This window comes from Thalassophryne amazonica, chromosome 5, assembly GCF_902500255.1.
Source record: "Thalassophryne amazonica chromosome 5, fThaAma1.1, whole genome shotgun sequence".
Lineage (NCBI taxonomy): Eukaryota > Metazoa > Chordata > Actinopteri > Batrachoidiformes > Batrachoididae > Thalassophryne > Thalassophryne amazonica.
The window spans coordinates 23,242,622-23,262,373 of record NC_047107.1 but is presented as its reverse complement, the minus strand read 5'-3'; the positions used below and the strand labels follow the sequence as shown (position 1 = coordinate 23,262,373).

Sequence of the window (19,752 nt, the reverse complement as noted above, 5' to 3'; positions counted from 1 at the left end):
AGTTAAATCACCGGTCTTCTACATGTGGTGGCACCGTGTCTTAGTAGTTAGTACTGCTGCCTCACAGCAAGAAGGTTGTGGGCTCACTTCCCACAACCTGCAGGGCTTTTCTGTGTTGAGTTTGCATGTTGTCCCTGTGTTTGTGTGGGTTCCCTCTGGGCGTTTCGGCTTTCTCCCACATCTAAAAGACATGCACGTTAGGTGGTTGGAAACTTTAAGTTGAGGTGTGAATGTGTTTGTTTGTCTATATGTGGCCCTGCGACACACTGGCGTCCCGTCCAGGGTGTATCCCGCCTCATGCCCTGTGACTGCTGGGATAGGCTCCAGCCCCCCGCGACCCTTCATTGGACAAAGCGGTTGAAGATGAGTGAGTGACGTATAGAAAGTAGATGGATATTCTACAGTACATTACAGTTGAAATATAAGTTCTAAGAACAGATGTTCAATTTTTAATTTGAGCGTATTTATGTAAATCTCTGTCTCTCTCTCACAAACAAAAATGTAATTAATGCATTTCTGTTTGTGCTTCCATTTAAGTAGTTTGCTGCAAAGGGTTTGCGGCAAACTACTGGTAATTTCCTTTGAGTTTGTATTTTGTCCAGTAATGTTTTTATTATTTGGTTCACATTCCAAAACTACTGTAAAAACCATGGAAGTTCGACAGTACGAAGCATATGCGAGTTGTCCCCACTACTCTTTTTTCTTCCTTAACACATTTTTAGGCTCTGTCCATTCTCTAACTAATGTGGAAATGCATCAGGAAATCAAGAAACAGCTCCATCTTGGTTCTGCTGTGGTGACCCTTAGTTTTCTTGTAAGTTTGTTGCCCATTCAGAAACAGTTATATTGAAATTTATGTACTCAGGAATATATCACAATACATACCGTTACTGTCTATGCTACAAATTATACCACAGTATGACTTTTAGTCGTAACCCAGCCATCAACGACAAAACTCTTTTCAGAAAATGTGACTTATCTGTTCAACCAGAACACTGTTTCATGTTAAAATCCCAGAATGCCCCAAGAAATAAGATCTCAGTTCTTTACACAAATTGTACTTTTTGTATAAATGCAACTTGAATTTTGAGAAGTTTTACAGTTGCTATTTAATAAAGCAAAGGTATAATCAAATTACTATGTCTAATACTGCACTAAGTCACCAACTGTAATGGTGAAGGTTAGCAATATTAGGCCAAACTGTTGTGTGTTGGGGGGGCGTGGCTGGCTGTGTTGGTGTTCTTTTCTTTTCTTTGCTCTCCAGGTGGCATGAGGGCTGATTTGTCTGTGGAGAAAGTGCTGGCTGAAGAGTCCTCACCCTTATTAGCGTCATGTGGAACACCTGTGGCAGGGGCTCACGTGCGGCCTTGAAGACTTGCAGCTGAAGCAGATAATTGGATGGCGTTCTGCATATAAGTCATGTGTAATTTGAGCAGAACTGCCGGGAACTCGACCTTGTGACGTTCGTTTGTGAGACGCTGAGGACCGCGCCTGGGTTTGACATATCGAGCCCGTGAAGCAGGGAAGGGTGAGGACACATGCTGTCAGCACATGCTAAAGGTAATTAGCATGTAAGTTGGTTGTACACATACATGCAAGCATACGGGATCCTGTTGACTTTCAGAAGTGAAGCAGAGACGGCTCTTGTTAGTAAGTGGCTGAAAGACTACTTGGGACCACCAGTTGTTGTGACCAGGTTTCTCCAAGTACAACTGGAATTACGTCAGGAATTATGCATTTTTAGATCCTTTTATTTGCATTTAAAGCTGTTAATGGTCTCCACCTGCCTTACCTCTCTGAACTACTCCACCCTTATATCCCTGCTCGGTGCCTCAGGTCAGCTGATCAGCTGCTCCTGGTAGTGCCGTGGCCGAAGCTCAGACGGGACCAAGCCTTCTCTATTGTTGCCACTACTCTGTGGAATGAGTTTCCACTCCACATCAGAAAAGCCTCCTCACTGTCCATTTTTAAATGCCCCCCACACATACGACGTTGGGTGAAAGAAGCAGAAACCGGAAGAAAATCCATGAACAAAAGACAAAATAGGGAGCTGCAAAACATTCCACCTGCTGTTGGGAGGGACGCATGGTTGGACAGGCATGCACAATATCACAAGGAAGTAATGAAATGACTGTCCCACTCATCTGCATTGAGTGTTCGTCAGCTGGTCCAGCAGTGCACTGTGCTGGACAGCAACCGGATTCCAGGACCCTTAGCCACAGATGACAATGTTGGATTCAATGTGTGTGTGTTGGGGGGAGTGACACACTCCACAAGCCATCTGTGTGTGTGTGTGTGTGGGGGGGGGGGGGGGGGCAGTTTGGCACAGTGTGTGTTGCTTGGTTACGCCACACTCGTGTTGTACTGAGATCATTTTCACAGACAGCTCGAATGTGGTCATCTGCTCTCTACTCTCGTGCCCGGAGCGCGAATTGCCCCGCCTTTTCTAAGTGCCCAGTGAGAAATGTTGGATGTTCGTGTGTGGTACCTGGAATTTGGCCACCACCTGCTGAGAGAGGGGTCGAATGGGTACTCGAAGGGCACTTGGTGTCTTTTGGCCGCTAATGTGAATGAATGGTTGTGGCGAGTGCTGTACGAGGTGTTTGAGGCAGCTCCAATTTTTCACGAGTGGCATGCAATTCCTCCTTCGTGTACCAGTTGCTTCAATCGTGTTATGTGTGAAGGGGCCCTAAATCTTGTCTTAAAATCCAATTTTAATCTCTGGTTTTTAACTCAGCATGAGACTATTTTAATTCTTAATTGTATTTACTTGATGGTTACTTTTTCATTTGTCTGTTTTTTTTAACTTGTTCTATTGTTTTATTGTCTCATAAAATTTATGAGACAAGAATTTTATGCCATGTACATCACTTTGTTGCAGATGTAGTTGTTTTAAAGTGCTATATCAATAAAGTTGAGTTGTAAAAGGTTTTGTGTGTGCTTGTATATATACATACAAGCAGGCTTGGGGAGTAATGGAATGCATGTAACGGCGTTACATAATTAGGATACAAAAAAAAGGTAACTATTCCGCTACAGTTACAGAAAAAAAGACGTATTCAGATTACAGGTATATTTAGTAAAAATGGGGATTACTTTGCAGGATTACAATTTTAATGCATTTTATATTATCTGTATATAATTTTTTTTCCTTTGAAACGAAAACGTCCCTTCATGGACAGCAACATGACGTCTCCTAACCAGGCAAAATATTGATGAAGTACCCAGATGTTAATGCATTTTCAATGGAGATCCGCAACTGGACACACTCAGAAAAATGCTCACAAAGTATGTGTTAAAATGTCATTTTGACCTGGATATTGAGCCAGTAAAATTAAATTACATTAAATTATGTCAGAAAAGTATTAAACTTACTCGGACACACACACACATTCCCAAATATTAGTGTTGAAAGTTACATGGATCTGCGCTGTTTAAGCTGCTGAGCTGAGGCGTCCTGCTGCAGCTGCTGTGTTCAACGCAGCTCCTAAAACTATTACAATACATTTATATACATATCATATTTTTACACAATTATCCTTTATTGACCGAGTTTCATTCATGAAGTCAGTGGTGTGGGTGCACATCTCTATGTGTGGGTGTGACTGTGAGCGGCACAGCGCGGGTCATTATAATCTCATTATTTTAAGGTGCAAATTTAAAAAAAAATCCCCAGTCTTGTCGAACTATTTTAATCACTAACAACAAGTATTTTAACTAGACATTGGTCTAGCAGTGGAAAATATCAACTAGACATAAGTGAAGAGTTAATGGTCCATGTCATCGGGCGACACAGGTACGGTAGGAAACATACAGCTGTTTATCATCCAAATATCACGGACAAAGTGACAAGAAGAACCAAAACCACTTACTTATGGAAGGAAATATTGTCTCCCTTGTTCCTCCGTTTCTGGCTTTGCCAACATGCGCAGCTTTCCGGCATATTCCACCTGTTTCCTGAACTTCTATGCACGCAAATCACTAACTTGCCCGGAATTAAAATGGCGATCACGCCTCCTTACTGACAGTATTTACTTAATGGTTTTCATTATGCTTTTGTTCTTATTTTGAAAGTTCAATAAGTGGACTGATATGTTAAACATGGTGCGAATTTACTGAACAAGTAGTAGACTTTTTTTGTTTTGTTTTGTATATTGTTCTGCAAGCCACTTTTAATTACAAATTCATCCGCACACCGCCTGAGTTTTCATTATCCTTCATTTGTTTGGCATTTTTTGTTGAAAATTTAGCAGGTGAACACTTGGTGTGTTTAAAACAATATTGTGGGTGCTCTTAATTCATAATGTGAAGTAAAACAGAGCATGCCATGTAAAAGAGTTTTATTTTTGCTTAATAAACTGTACTATGTAGTCAAGACTATATTTAGTTTCTTTTGTCTGTATTAGCATATTTGATATTGGAGTAATCCAGAAGTAATTGAAAATATCGGAATACATTTTTAAAGTAACCCAACCCTGCATACAAGCTCACACATGTACTCACGTGGAGCTCCAGTGAACATGATGGAAAACAGGTTGATGCCCATAGTGATGCCGTAGAAGACTGGAAGAGCTCTGAGACCGCTGGGTACGGGGTCAGCCTGTCAACATTAATGAACACCGAGTGTGTTGAGCTCAAAATTACACATCATTAATAAATCAAAATGTTAATCATATCAATTGTTTTTGTTGTTGTTGTTGTTGTTTGTTTTTTTTTTTTTTACCTTACTCAGAATGAATTTGCGGACAAAATAGAAGAGAATTCCAGACATGATGCCTGACAACACAGGTGACAGGAACCAGGAGGCCACTGACGGAAAACAAACAAATTTCACATTATTTTCTGAACCGTTTTTATGCAGTTTGCTTAATTTAGCACGATCTGTATCAAAAGGTTTTCCATCCCTTGTAGTCAGTTAGCCCAGTTTTTATTTTTAATGCAATCCCCAGAAAGCAACCTCTGTAGAAAAATATTTTTAAATTGTTCTCTTTTATCATAAAGTGAAAACTAATCTTTACAACGGATTAAAATTTAAAAAACAAACTTTCCATTTATTATTGATCAATTTATCTTAATGGTGTGGAATATTTGTCTAAAGCCAGCTAGCTGTAAAAGTAATGATTTAATCAGGTTGTACCAAAACTTTATTTTTATATTGTGTATTTAATTTAGATTACGCTCTGAGAATTTTCACATAGTTCACTGTATTTTCCATAGTATAAGTAGTTTTCTTCTTCTTCTTGTTACTAGTTTGGTAGCTCTAGACATATATCAATAATAATAATAAAGATTATAGTGATTATTTCTATAGGACTTTCAGAGGATAAAAGCACAGAACAAATAAACTCTAATTATGACAGAATAAATGCCAACAATAAAAAGTACATGACAACAATGCACAAAACTCCAAAATTAAAAAATGTAAAATACAGGAAAAAGGCATGATTTGCAGTCCAGTGTGATTTATATGTATTGGTTTATATATGGGGTTTTTTTTGTCTACAAAAGGCATTATGGCTTATGGCTCATCCAGAAAGTATTCACAGCGCTTCATTTTTTCCACATTTTGTTATGTTATAACTTTATTCTAAAATGGATGAAATTTCACTTTGTAAGGATTACATCAAAACTAAACAGAAAGACAGTATTTAGTTTCACCTTGTGAAATAAATATCATATTGCGACATCTTGATCAGTTGGACCATTCTGGATCAGCATACAATTATTGCACTGTGCTGTGAAATCCGGATCAGGCAAAGTCCAGGTCACGATGTTTATGTTTATTTGAAATGGGGCAATGCATATTAATGAACATAATTACATGTAAATATGCCGGATTATAGCAGGATGCTAATTTCCATCCGTGGTCCCAGTAACATAGAAACAGACTAAGACCGCACAACATACTAAAATAAATTAATCATGACACAAACACAAAAAAGTGCTTATCGTCACATGTACACATCATCACAAGAAAAAAATAACATTAAATCCCTTTGGTTGCTCGCTTGCTTTTTTTACTCGGGGTCGCCACAGCAGATCTGAGGTGGATCTGCAGGTTGAATTGGCACAAGCTTTATGCCGGATGCCCTTCCTGGCACAACTCCAATTTATATGAAGAAATGTGGCAGGGGTGGGGTTTGAACCGGGAACCAGGAACCTTCCACACTGAAACCAAGAAGACTAACCAATTGGCCACTACCCCTGCCACCCTGCTTTCTTTAAAAAAGTCTAAAAGGCATACCTACCTGCATTTATGTTTGAAAATATGGGAGAGTTTTCCTGGTGGGCAGTGGATGTAACGAAATAAACAACAGCAATTTTTTTTAGCAAATTTCTGACGTCTGCCAAGCCAGACCCAGATCACCTCCAAAATTCAGTGGAGTCTTTCATGCCCTAATTTGTATCTGTGGTGCAAACTTGATGAGAATCTGTGACGTAGTTTTGACATAATTCTTAAAAGCCTATAAAGTGAAATCCTGAGCCAGAACCTGGATCCGGATCACCTCCAAAATTCAGTGGAGTCTTCCATGCCATATTATCTATCTGTGGTGAAAATTTGGTGAGAATCTGTGCAGTAGTTTTGACATAATCCTGCTAACAGACAGACAAATAAAGAAATAAACACCATTGATTTTATTATGTCCTTGGCGGATGTAATAATCTGACTGTTTATGACATACACATATGGCAAAATATAAATCTAGTACAGAAACACTGCAGTTTAACACAGATTTTAAAAATACACAATTTTCCAATTTTACAGAAACCATTTATTATTTCATAAAGTAGTATCTTATCAACTTTAATTGTGTGTTATTGTTGTATGATTCTTTTATGCATTTTTTTTTTTTTTTTTACATTTACAACACCTTATAAAAGCTGTTTTTTTGTTTTTTGCTCTGTGTATAACAGTCCTTTATGGTGGGGTCTCCTGTGAAGCGACAGGATAACTGAGCTGGTAAAAGTACTGATGTCCTGTACAATAACACTGAATGAGACCCATTGAAAAGGCACATGGCTGATCCCTTTGAATTTATTATCCGTCCCCTGCACTGTCATCATTACAGCAAGCCCGTGTCACACACTGTGACAGATTTAGCATAACAATAAAGTTTGGTGTCACTAGCATTCCATTCTTGGCAGCAGTGGCTCATTTGTGCCGTTGGGAGCTGATGTGTTGGCCAAAACTGTTTTTCCCTGGAGTCCTACACTAAAATTAATTCTGCACACCATTCAAAAGGTGTAGGCAATGATTGATTCGCAACTAACAACAGGAACTGGTCTGCCCACAGCAGATCCACAAGCTAAGCTAACAGCTAGCCGTCCCTCTTAGCAGAGATCATTTTGGTTGTGTGATGACATATGGGTTTAACTTGTATGTCAAATGTGGTTTGTGTGTAGATTGTCTAACAAAATGTATCAACTTGGTTGTTTTCAGACGGACATACATGATGTATTGATCAGTGTAAGAGGATTATAGGGTAGCACAGTTTTGTTTGAACCCTGCGTGATATGGCGGGATTTGGCCACGTGGGGACAGACGCTCCCATACGCAATATGTATACAACATAACTTCACACGGATAAATGGTGTACTGTTTTGTTTTCGGCTGCAGTCACCGAAGCAGTTGCAAAAAGTGCATTTTTTCTTGGTTCCCAGTGGAGAAGGGAAGACGAGGCAAATGGGAGAGGTCATGTCTGTAAGTGTTAGCCTACACAGCTAACCAGAGTAGCTACGTTCTCTCACCTGCAAAACTGCTTCGACACGTTTGAGCTCCAGGTCATAAACAAACCACAACACATGTCCACTTTCCACTTTTTCTTTGTATTTTCACTTTGTTTGTGTGTATTTTGCCCAAAAGCTCAGAGAAAGTGCTGTGTTTCTGTCCCCGGAAGTCGAGAAATTGCATCATATGCGTCATATTTTACCACTTTAGTGCAGGAGTGTTGGCAGGTATGAAAATGACCTGTTTCAGGCCTTAAATTTTGTTGATAACGCCACACATATATAGGGACTTTAGTATGATCTGACTCCTTCATGAGTTTTTGGAAACTTTTACAATGTAAATTTTATATTTCCCCTGAAAGCACAATACATGATATGAATTATTAAAAAAACAGCTATAATTATATTCCAGTTTCTGTCATTTTAAGGTTTGGAATACTACAGATCATTGAGAAGTCAAAGCTCAAAGGGTTCAGATAAAGTAGTGTTTCAGCTGTGACATTTAAGAACAATATATATTCACCAATGCGGAGCAGTTCCAACCATTTAACCCCTTGATGACCTCTGGCTACCATGGAGAAGCCAATTGTGGCTCCCACAATACAGTGTGTTCCAGAAATGGGGAGCTTCAGAAAGGAAGCCACCAGCTGCCACACAGCCGAACCTGTCGTTCAAAAACATGAGGGGAAAAAAAGGCCTTTGTGAGTGATTTGTCTCAACATGCCAAAAGAAGCAGGTATGTAGTTTTTTAAGTTAATGTGATTTAGGACATGCAGGTGGTTGGTGTGACAGAGGAAGATACAGAGGACAGGGTGAGATGGAAACGATTGATCTGCTGTGGCGACCCCTAACGGGAACAGCCGAAAGACAAAGAAGGTTATATTAGTTTAATAATAATACCAACAAAGTGCTTCACAGAACAAGACAGTAAAAACAATACAGTAACACAAGTTTATAAGTTAAACCAATAAATAAATAAATAAAAGAATTAAACATTAAAAAAATAAAAATTTTCCACCATCATCATGTAGGGAGCCAAGGAAAAACATGTTTTCACTCTTTCTTTTCTCTCATTAAAACTTAACTGTTTAATCTCAGCTGACAATCTTTTCGGTAGCCACGGTGCACAAAATACAAAAGATCAAAAGATCACACCATGATATATCAAGGAAATATATAAGGAGATGATATCTGTTTTTGTCCTGCAAAAATCCTTTTCCTATTTGCTATTTTTGTTCCTTGTCAGCTGATGTCTGCCGAGTCTGTCAAAAAGTTATGTGCATGCTCAAAACAAGGACATCAGGCGGAGAGCTTTCCTGGTGCCTGTATGTTTGTTTACCATTTTGTCCTCTAATTTTTATTTGCTTTTATAATACTCATGCATTTATATGTTGTGGCTGTTTGATGCTTTGGACTGGGCTTCTGATTGGCCAAAGCTCCAGGAAATTATGAGCAGAGAGAGGACCCAGTGCAGCAACATGTAGCACAGCTGTTCCTTTAGCCAAGGTCAGATTTAACTGACAAAAAACACACCACAGCTGTGTGTGTGTGTGTGTGTGTGTGTGTGTGTGTGTGTGTGTGTGTGTGTGTGTGTGTGTGTGTGTGTGTGTGTGTGTTTCTGGATGTCACATCACACTCAGCAGTTTCTCTTGGCGAGAAGGCACTGAATGCCGGCACAGTTAGAGGATCTGGTTCCCCCAGCATGCATAGATGTCTTGAAACCGGGAAAATTGTCTGCTGAATGCATTTCTCTGGGTTGCCAGTGGAAATGTGATGTCATCTGTCTATCAGAGCTCCAAATCCATGGGAGACCAATGGATTATCCAATTTTGTCACCAGACAAATACATGACTAATCCATTTTCTCAACGCATCGCAGTATGATAACACTTTTAGGAACACATATCAGGCCAGATCCTTGGGATCTCAAGGCACAGGTGGACAAATCAGCCATAGAAGATGGTATGTGGGCCATGGTAAATCTTGTAAGTCAACAACAAGTTCACCCTCATGTGAACAGGCAAGCAATGGGGAGATGCAGCACTGGAGTTATATGATCAAACATTTGTGTTTGAGTCAAAACAAGAGCAGGTGTATTCTAGATCATCTCCAGCTCTGATGCATTAAGTGGCAAACCAAAAAACAAAGCATTACAAAATCAATCCTGGACCACACAAAAGCATGGCTCAGTACCTTTGTATCAGCCAAACCAAAATTGATCTGATCAATTTTACTAATAGTAGCAGTGTTAGCCTCGTCTCCAGTGAACACAGGTAAATGCAACTACAAATTGTTTGCATAAAAGCAAATGTTCAGCCCCAAATTAGTAATGAGCTTCCCAGTGGTGCTCCATACAGGGAAAATAACAATGGGCCAAGAACCAAACTCTGTGGGACAGTGGCAAATCCAAATGCTACATTGTTGAAAACATCACACTGTGATTGACCAAACAAATATGACCTTGGCAAGGAGATCAGAAATTTGAGGGGCGATTGAGAATTGTTGAACCTGAAACATGCTAAGAGCTTACAAACTACTAAATAATGTCAATAAAAATCCTTATGAGTTTTGATGTTAATATCACTTGTGATGTTTGTGTATGGAGGATCTCTGTCATCCAGATAAGAAACATGTAAATGTTTATGAAACAGGACTTTTTAATCTTCAAACTGTTTTTCCTCACATCCAAGTGCCTTTTGAAGGTTTTCAGAACTGAAAAACTGTATGTATTGAGTTTAACTAACTCATCTATTAAGTAATGGTTTTACTTTTAGCTTAATTTGTTTTAATTAAATTAAATGTAATGCATTCATTAGCAGTTAACTATGCAGTTATTGCTATTTAATTGTGCTTTTTGCAGTTACCCGACCTATAGCGAGAGCAATAATAAAAAAAATGTGTTTGTGATGCAGCTGATAAAGTGCATGATGATGTTATTAAACCATAATAATGTTAATAAGCACATTTTAGTTCTTATAAAGAGCTTAGTATCAGTTAACTAATTAATTAATTATTACAAGGCTCTTAACAGAAAGTGTTATCATTTTTTTATTTTAAAAGGAAAAATTTTCAACTTAGAATCATAGCTACTGGACAGTTCTGCTGTCTGCACTTCACATTCTTACCACACATGGCGCTAATCGATCCTGCCATCAGTACTTGTTCAGATCCGTTGTACATCCAGACGTCAATGATGCCCTGCCGGATGGTCTCGCTGACTTTGGCCCCCAGTAGAACTGAACCCACGGTCTCAAAGATGGTGGCCAGGATGCAGGCCTGCCGTAAGGTCACGACCCCGGAGCCAACGGCTGTACCGAAGGAATTGGCCACATCGTTGGCCCCCACGGAGAACGCCAGGATGAAGGCGATAATGAATCCCAACACCAGCAGCCACAAGTAGCCTGACCCATCAGACTGCTGCACCACAGCCCAGGCCGCTGTGGAGAGGGGCACTAACGTTGTCGTATCCATCACGAGATTAGCGACTATTATTAAATTTAAAGCCAATTCACAGTGTTTTGGTCATTGTTGAGAACGTAGAATAATTTACCAAATAACTCCTCTGATGATGTTGATAGATACAAAAATACTATGAGAATTATTGCTAACTAGGCACGCAGGGATTGTCTGCAGACATCTTCAGGAAATGAGAGAATATCGAAACGAGGAGGAGATCCATTGTGACACACTGCAAAAAAACAAAACAAAACAAAAAAAACAGAGAATGCACAAAGCAGTTGTGATCATCTGTCAATGTAATACATCTTTACAAAGGCTACATTAACTGATTAGCATGCAAAAATTGAATTTCAGTTTAATTCAATTTATTTAGTTTCTATAGCACCAAATCACAACAAAGCTGCCTCAAGGCACTTCACACAACTAAGGTATAACCTTACCAACCCCTAGAGCAAACACACAGGTGACAGTGGTAAGGAAAAATTCCCTCTGATGATTTGAGGAAGAAACCTCAAGCAGACCAGACTCAAAGGGGTGACCCACTGCTTAGACCATGCTACCAAAAAGGTTTACAATATAGAACATAACCAAACAACAACTGACGAGAGTCCATGCAGGCGTCCAGTCCACCGTCAGGAGGGGAGGGGGTTGGATCTGTTCCTGCAGTGGCATATGTCAATGACAAAGTATAATTCATTAGCATTAAGCAACAGGAAAGCAGAAGAAATGCTAAGGTGATCGGCGCCGACTAGCCCTAAGCTTCACTAACAATCCAGACTTTAGATGAAGTTGAGGCCGAGACCCGCACTGTTTACTAATAAAATGAATTTAAAAGGGTAGGAAACATAGTACCATACTATGCCAGTATGCTAGCCATACAAAAGGTAAAATAAATGCGTCTTAAGTCTGGACTTGAAATAAAAGCTTTGCAAGACATAATGCACTGTTAAGCGTGTGAGAGCCACATTAACCTTTAGCTGTGACTTGTTAACATTTCTCCAAGGTTATCTGCGAGAGCACATGTGAATGATTAGCTGCACTCTGGCTTATGCCGTAGAGTAGTAATGGTAGGGCTATTTCTTCATGACAACAGTGACCATAGTGACATCACATGCACCTTTCAAAGTATCGGGAATGTAGAGAATATGTTATACTGCCTTTTAAACAGTCATATTCTTGAACATGAAAAATATGTGAACTCATTACCATAAAATTTGCTTTTTTAAAATCGTATACTACCATAGAACCAAAAATTTGACCTTGACTTCTTCCTGTCAGGTTTGATCAGAATCAAATTAGGCATTCTTAAGATATCATACTAACATTCATACATAGACCCCGACGAGCATTTGCCTCCAGACGCATCGCTGATAACTTGACAAGGTCGCGCCCAGTAAACCAAGTAATATAAACAATAACCATGAAAATTAAAAAAAAAAGTAGACTGTAAAGAGGTTATAGCACAACTGCGGTATCCACATCACAATACACACATTTTCCTCAAGGAAACACTGTGTAGTTTTTTAACTGTTAAAATTAATAGCTTAAAAATACTCATACACATTGAGGAGGTGCTCCCCCACCCATATCCCACAAACAAAACAAAACAATACATCTGTATATGGTGGTACACACTTGTTCATTTATTTAGAAAAGCCCCAGGTGGGAATCAAATCCATGACCTTCTTGCTGTGAGGCAACAGTGCTAACCACTAAGAACCCGTGCTGCCCCACACATGCAAGTGATAGCAGGAACTTCATCCATACCTGTTCCTAATTTCTATGATACATGTAATGATTAAAATTATTGCACATTCATATATTACATAAACAAAGTTGATTTTTGTATTGGTCTGGTTCACCAAATTTCACAAAATCTTAATCAGTTCATCCTCATTATATGCCAGTTTAATTTGCAGACTTAAAACATGATAGCATGTATAGTTTTTGAGCAATTGTGTTAACAAGAGGGAGGGGATGGCCTCATTTATCCAGCTACCTATTCACTCACTGCATTTTCCAGGGTGCGCGCCTGTGCTTTTCAAAAACCTAGGCATAAACTGAGCCTTTTCAAGCATACATTTGCATCTACAATAGAAGGATATTTTTTACATGGACAGACACATAAATTTGGTGCTGTTTAGCATAAATCTTTAACAATACTGAAGTGGAAATATGAGCCCTGTAATCTGCCTCAGAATGATTTAGAGTGAAACAAAGAACAAAAACAAACAGAAGAGTCGGCGAGCATGTTGACCTTTGACCAAATAAAATGAATATAAAGTAAAAGCTATGTGCTGCAATTGTTAAAAAGCTTTGCTGTCATACAAAATTATTTTTATTTTTGACACATTTTGTTTAATATAATGTTAATAATAATAGGCATCATAAGGGGGTACATAAAATGGATGGATAATGTTAAACATGAAATGTTATTACCAATCCAGTATCCTCACTATCACTTTCAAAATAAAGGTGCACCTTCACTAAGTTACAAAATAATTTCTTCATATAACCAAATGAATTTCCAAATAAATTTATGTACAAATTAAGGAGAAACAAATGCCACAAACTGTGAATTCATGACTATATAGGAGCAGTAACTATACAATACGGAAAACACCAACATGTTACTGTTTCCAACTATAATTCAGATGTTATAAAGATAAAGACCAAATGAATTAATAAATACAAAACAGTAGATACTCACGTGAAGGTTTGGCTGCGTCCGCTGGGGGTTTTGGTGTGTTTTGAGCACTGGGTGCACAGTGTTTGGAGCACAGAGTGCACAGTGGTCACAGGAGCACTGCAGCTGGCTGAGGTTTGGAGACTCCTGTTGGAACAGGGCTTATATAGCGTGTGTGCAGTCATGAGACCACCTAAAGTTGAAGTTTAACATGTTTGTTGACAATGAGAAATAATTACAGTTAGCTTTCTTTTTTTTTAATGTGGCTTTGAGGTAAAATGAAGATATGAAAACCTGAAATCTGCAAATTATAACTTACTATTTAATAGACAGAAGAAAGAGTAGATTTTTTTTTTACTTTGTTTTTAAAACTATACAGCTAATTCTGTTTTATGCATATTTCAGTAACAACAACTATAACAATTACTCCTACTGCTACTACTAGTACTACTACTAATAACAATGCTGCTATTGTTAGATTTTGTTGAAGATGCAAATATATGTTAAAATACTTTACCATGCCTTCCATTGGATTTCTTTAAAAACTAAACTTTAATAAATTTTAAAAAATAATCTTGGGGAAACAGCACCCCCTTCTTCCCATTTAACTTAATTAAGGGAGAAAAAATAGAAAGTTGTTTTGAAGTTATCATTCTTACTATTATGTTTCCATTCATTTTCTGTGCCTTCTTACTCCAGTTAAGGGACACCGTTTAACTGGAGTCAGTGGTCTTTGGGTGAGAAGCTACGTACACCCTGGAGTGGCTGCTTGTCTGTCGCAGGGCCACATATAGACAAACAAACACATTCACAACTATGATTAATTTAGCGATGCCAGTTTATCAAACCTGCATGTCTTTATAAGCGGGAGGAAGCTGGAGCACCTGGTTAGAACCAATGCACACAGGGGGAGAACATGCAAACTCCACACAGATAGGACCAGGTGGGAAGTGATTGTTGTGTGGGCCGCCAGAAGAGGAGGTACTGCTGGCCCACCACCAGAGGGCGCCCTGCCTGAAGTGCGGGCTTCAGGCAGGAGAGGGCGCTGCCGCCACGGACACAGCCGGGGGTGACAGCTGTCACTCATTATCTCATGACAGCTGTCACCCATCTGCACTTCATCATACTACTCCATAAAACCCGGACGTCATCTCCACCTCATTGCCGAGATATCATCTACCTGTGAAGGTAATATCCTCAGCCAGAAGCTAATTGTGTCTTAGTCTGAATTCATTTTGCAGCTGCTTTCCTGTGGAGTGCCTTATCAGTGAGTTTGGTGTAATCAGCGACGGCTTCGCTTCACACCCCAGCCAGATAAGTGTTGAGACAGGAGCTGCACGAGTGTGTGTGAGAGATGGAGGTGGAATCTCCACCATTGTTGTTACTGGGTGTACACACTCCCACTTCTTATTGTTTCTGCTCCTTGCCAGCAGTACCAGATCCGACATTCGGAGACGGTGGCCACCTGGGGACTCGGGACTTGGCGGCTCCAGTATTCTCCAGGTTCGGTGGCAGAGGAAATCGTGTGGTTCCGGTTCTTCTCAGGACAGACGTCTTCTATCCTCGAGCCTGCCCACACGTCACCGTTGTGGATTGACTGTTTGCAAAATTCTGTATTCCTCTGTATTGTGGTTGTGCTCATTCACAACAGTAAAGTGTTCATATTCGACTCTTTCATTGTTCGTTCATTTACGCCCCCTGTTGTGGGTCCGTGTCACTACACTTTCCCAACAGTGATACCAAGATCTTCTTGCTGTGAGGCAACAGAGCAAACTACCAAGACACTGTGTTCCCCCAGTAGGAAGTTATGCATGAATAATACAAGTGACGCTCGCTCATGGTACAGGGAGTTCCAAACTGGAAGTGTTAAACTTTGAGTCCACAGTGAAACAGGACATATCAAATGTCAAACACTTCCTGGATCGACACTTTCTGGATTGACAGATGAGATCCTATGGAATCTCATGGGACCTCAGTGGCAAGTTCACACTGAAACAGGAAGTGCCAATTTTTGAGTTCACAGTGAAACAGGAAATGTCAAATGTTGAACAATTCCTGGAATGGGTGGAGCTAGAGCGGAGGCCAGGGTTGCACTGGACTCCCCTGAAATCTGATTGGACACAGATGATTGACATGTCAAAGTACTGCACGTCTGGTTGAAAAGAGCTGTATTTTGAAATCAGTGAGTCACACTGACTGCTAGGTTCCTCCTGTCCAGTAGTTGGTGGTGTGTGCCACAAAAAGTTCTAATCCACCTTAGTAGAAGAAGAAAAATGTTTGCCTCAGATTTGAACTTAACACATCGTTTGAACCATGGACTAATAATCACACCAAAGTTATACTGGTGCGTAAACGACCATATCTTATGTCAGAAATGAGGTCCAGGTTGTTAAAAGTGGCATTTCTCCTTTAATTCAGGTTGTCTTATACATGCGTGTGTCTCCAGGGATTTTTAAACGGACAGGCAGCTGTTGAATAAATAACCTCTTAATTTTGCTTTCTGAAGGACTTAAATAACCTCTTAATTTTGCTCTGTGAGTGACACCAGGATGATACATTTCACTTAAAAATACACGAGTATTTCTCAACTGTACTCAAAAGTATTGGAACACTTGGTATTTCACACATTTTTATTTGTTTATGCCATTTCAAATACAAATAAATAAATAAATCTAAAGTTATCTTCCTTAAACTCAAACTGAAAGTAATTGTCTACAACTTGATATAAATTAAATAAAATTTATATAAAATCCAGCTTCCTGATGAAGTGGTGTAGAGGAGGATTTTCTTAAAAAGAAGACCTGAAAGTTCAGCTACAATTTGACAGAAAGTACATTTGAGATGAAAGCCTAGATTTGATGTTTTGGTGAAAGAAACTTTTGTATTTCTTCATAATTGATGTAAATAAAGTCCAAGACATATTTAGTGACTTGGAAATGTTCATGTTTCCATCCCCTGACTTGTCTAAGGAAAACTGGCAATAAAAGTGATTTATTATTTACAGGTATTTTCAAGTTTTAGAGCTTTGCATTCAGTTTGAGTCTGAGGAAGATAATTGTAAAAAATGTTATTCTTTATACGAGTATTTTTTGAATTTCTTGTATTTGAAATGGCATAAACAAATTAAAATGTGTGAAATTCCAAGTGTTCCAATACTTTTCGAGGGCACTGTATCCTAAACTTACGATGAGTGCAAAATGAGTGTGGTATTATTACTGTTTTGTTTAAGATTGTTTAAATTTCACTGTTGCTGCACTTTGTGTGAAATCATAGTCATATTGTATATCATATTGATATGACAATATTGATATACGATAATTTGGCCATATTGTACAGCCCTACTGTCAACTAGCTGAAAACTTTGAATATTAATTTACATCTACATTAAAAAATGCTTAAAGTGGCAGGGGTTAAGAAGGCTGTAATTAGGGGGTCTGTGGGGTGGAGCTCCCCCTCCCCCCCAAAAAAGCTGAAAGGTTGTCTGAAGGACCTAAATGACATGATTAGATGGGGTGGAGCTTCCAGGCATGTGAGAGGCTAATAAAGAAAAGTGCTTAAAAAGGTGGGGGGGTCTGGGGAGTTTTAGCCATGCTAATGCTCTCCAGAAGCATTTGCTCAAAAAACAGTCTGAAGGACCTCAATGACATGGTGAGATGCTGAAGAGCTTTGCTCGTTCATGACTATGACATATACATATTAACAATACTACTATTACTCCTTCTACTACTACGACTAATCATAATAACAATAACGAGCATGTTGCCTGTGGGGATCCACAGGCTCTAGATAGTGGGTAGTGTTTATAAAATAGGTAGCTGGCATTATTCACGGGTGGTAATAAATTCTGCAAAGTTCCTATAATGAGTTGGACTGGCATGTGAGTCCAGAATGTTTTTAGAACCTCAACAATTTTTAGAAGAGGAACTCAACTCTTTCATTTCCTGTTAATTATGGATTTTTTTTTTTATTGTTAAGTTACTGTCTTAATGTATTGTTTTCAATTGTTTAGGTTGTTTATGTCATATACACACTATTATTATTATTATTATTATTATTATTATTATTATTATTACTTCTATTTTGTCAGTTGATAATAATAATAATAATAATAATAATAATAATAATAATAATAATAATAATTAATAAGAGATTTTGAGGAAGATGCAAGATGTTTTTCACTGATTTTCTTACAAAAAATTGGCAAAACAGCTCCTCATGTTACAATTTAACTCATGTAAGAAAAAAATAGAATGCTGTGTAGGATGATTTCTTATTTTTCTTCTTCTTTTTCATCTTCTTCTTATTGCAGAGCTCAAGCAATGTCCACGTATGACCCAGTTCAAACAGTGGTATAAAACATAGTTTTCACAGGGTACAGGGAGGATGAAGGGCTTTAATGGTCGCCAGTGGTTTTACGTATCCATTTATTACTTACATTTATTTATTGTTTTCTTTTTTGTCTATACATATGTGTAAATATGTATATTCATGATATGTTAATAGGTATTTACAATACATTTAGTTGTAAATTTGTTTCAACCTGTATTTTGAAATCATCTGATGATTAAGAAAAGGACTTGGATAGGACAAGGGGTAGGTTTGAATAAGCACATGCTTCTGCCTACTCACACATTATGTTGACATTGTTCTTTGGTTTTGTCTTTTTTATGAGTTGTTGCTTTCTATGTTTGTTATTGTTTCTTCTCTATTTGCTTGTTTTTTTTATGTCCGAAATAAAACTTGAAATCATTCAATTATTATTAGTATTATTATATTTTGATGACGATCTATTGATTTCCTTAAAGTACTCGGTGAAACGGCACCCCTACCTGAACTTGAACTCAGCTTAACAGTGGAAAACACAATATAAGAAAGTCATACATTAATAATAATAATGATAATAATAACAATGGTATGAGATTTTGAGGATACAAATACAGCCTCCATTTAAATAAATATTTCACAATGTTATCAGTTGATTTTCGGTGTGTAGTGAGCGCCTTGTATAGCAGCACCCTTACATCAGGGTGAATGTGAAGCATTATTTGTAAAGCACGTTGAACGTCTGATGCTATATAAATGCAGTCCATTTACCATTTACACAAACATGGGGAGAACATGTAAATGCCACACAGAAAGGCCAGAGATGGGACTCAAACACACAACCTTCTTGCTGTGAGGCAACAGTGCTAACCTCTAATCCAAGTCACTGAATAAGTCTTAAACTTTATTTACATCAGTTATGAAGACATACAAACAGTATGGCACGCTATGGTAAATCTGTGTGGAGTAGACAGTTCTCAAGAACTGAGCGACTGTGCAAGAAGGAGAAGAGTGAGGAAAGCCACCAAGACACCCAGACAACCCAGAAGAAGTTACAGGCTTCTGTGGCTGTGATTGGAGAAACTGTGCAGAGTGCATCTTTTGCATTTTGTATCCCCAGTTATACAACTTCATGATGAAGTGGTATAGAGGAGGGTTATAGAGAAGGTACAACAAACAAGTTCAAATAACTTAAATTAAATAATTTGGCTATCTAAATACAACAAAACCTTTTAATTAAGTTGACTCAACTTATTAACCTTAAAGACGACAAAGTAAATCAAGTAACCACTTAAATAAATGTTTTGCTAAACATGAGTTCATCTGACTAAAACAGTTTCATGGCATGTACTCAGTCGTGGCTGAGTTGGAATTACTTCAAAATGATTAATACAAATTGTTTCCTTGACCCCCACCACCACCACCACCAAGTTAAGCAGTGCATTCTTTTTTAGAGTGTAACAAGAAAACAAGGTAACAACTCAGGAAATCAGACTGGCAGCAAATGGCTGTAACAGAGAACAAAATGCACTGGAAAAAAAATTGGGGAATATAATG

At 38.5% G+C, this 19,752-nt stretch overlaps 1 protein-coding gene across 4 annotated transcripts in view; it reads right to left on the bottom strand.

Moving 5' to 3' along the window:
- Window positions 1-14,015, bottom strand: part of slc20a1a (solute carrier family 20 member 1a) — a 30,578-nt gene extending 16,563 nt beyond the window's left edge. Inside the window, exons 1-6 of one of the 4 annotated variants that reach the window (XM_034169791.1) lie at window positions 13,897-13,999; window positions 12,818-12,820; window positions 10,853-11,415; window positions 8,252-8,392; window positions 4,724-4,809; window positions 4,504-4,600 (exon numbers count right to left, since the gene is read on the bottom strand). In XM_034169791.1, coding sequence (XP_034025682.1) covers window positions 4,504-4,600; window positions 4,724-4,809; window positions 8,252-8,392; window positions 10,853-11,198 — 670 coding nt within the window. In that variant the 5' untranslated portion in view covers window positions 11,199-11,415; window positions 12,818-12,820; window positions 13,897-13,999. Of the gene's footprint in view, window positions 1-4,503; window positions 4,601-4,723; window positions 4,810-8,251; window positions 8,393-10,852; window positions 11,416-11,789; window positions 11,847-12,817; window positions 12,821-13,896 lie in introns of all 4 variants that reach the window. The other 3 variants (XM_034169790.1, XM_034169789.1, XM_034169792.1) reach the window with 3 other exon arrangements.
- Between the last annotated feature and the right edge of the window lie 5,737 nt (window positions 14,016-19,752).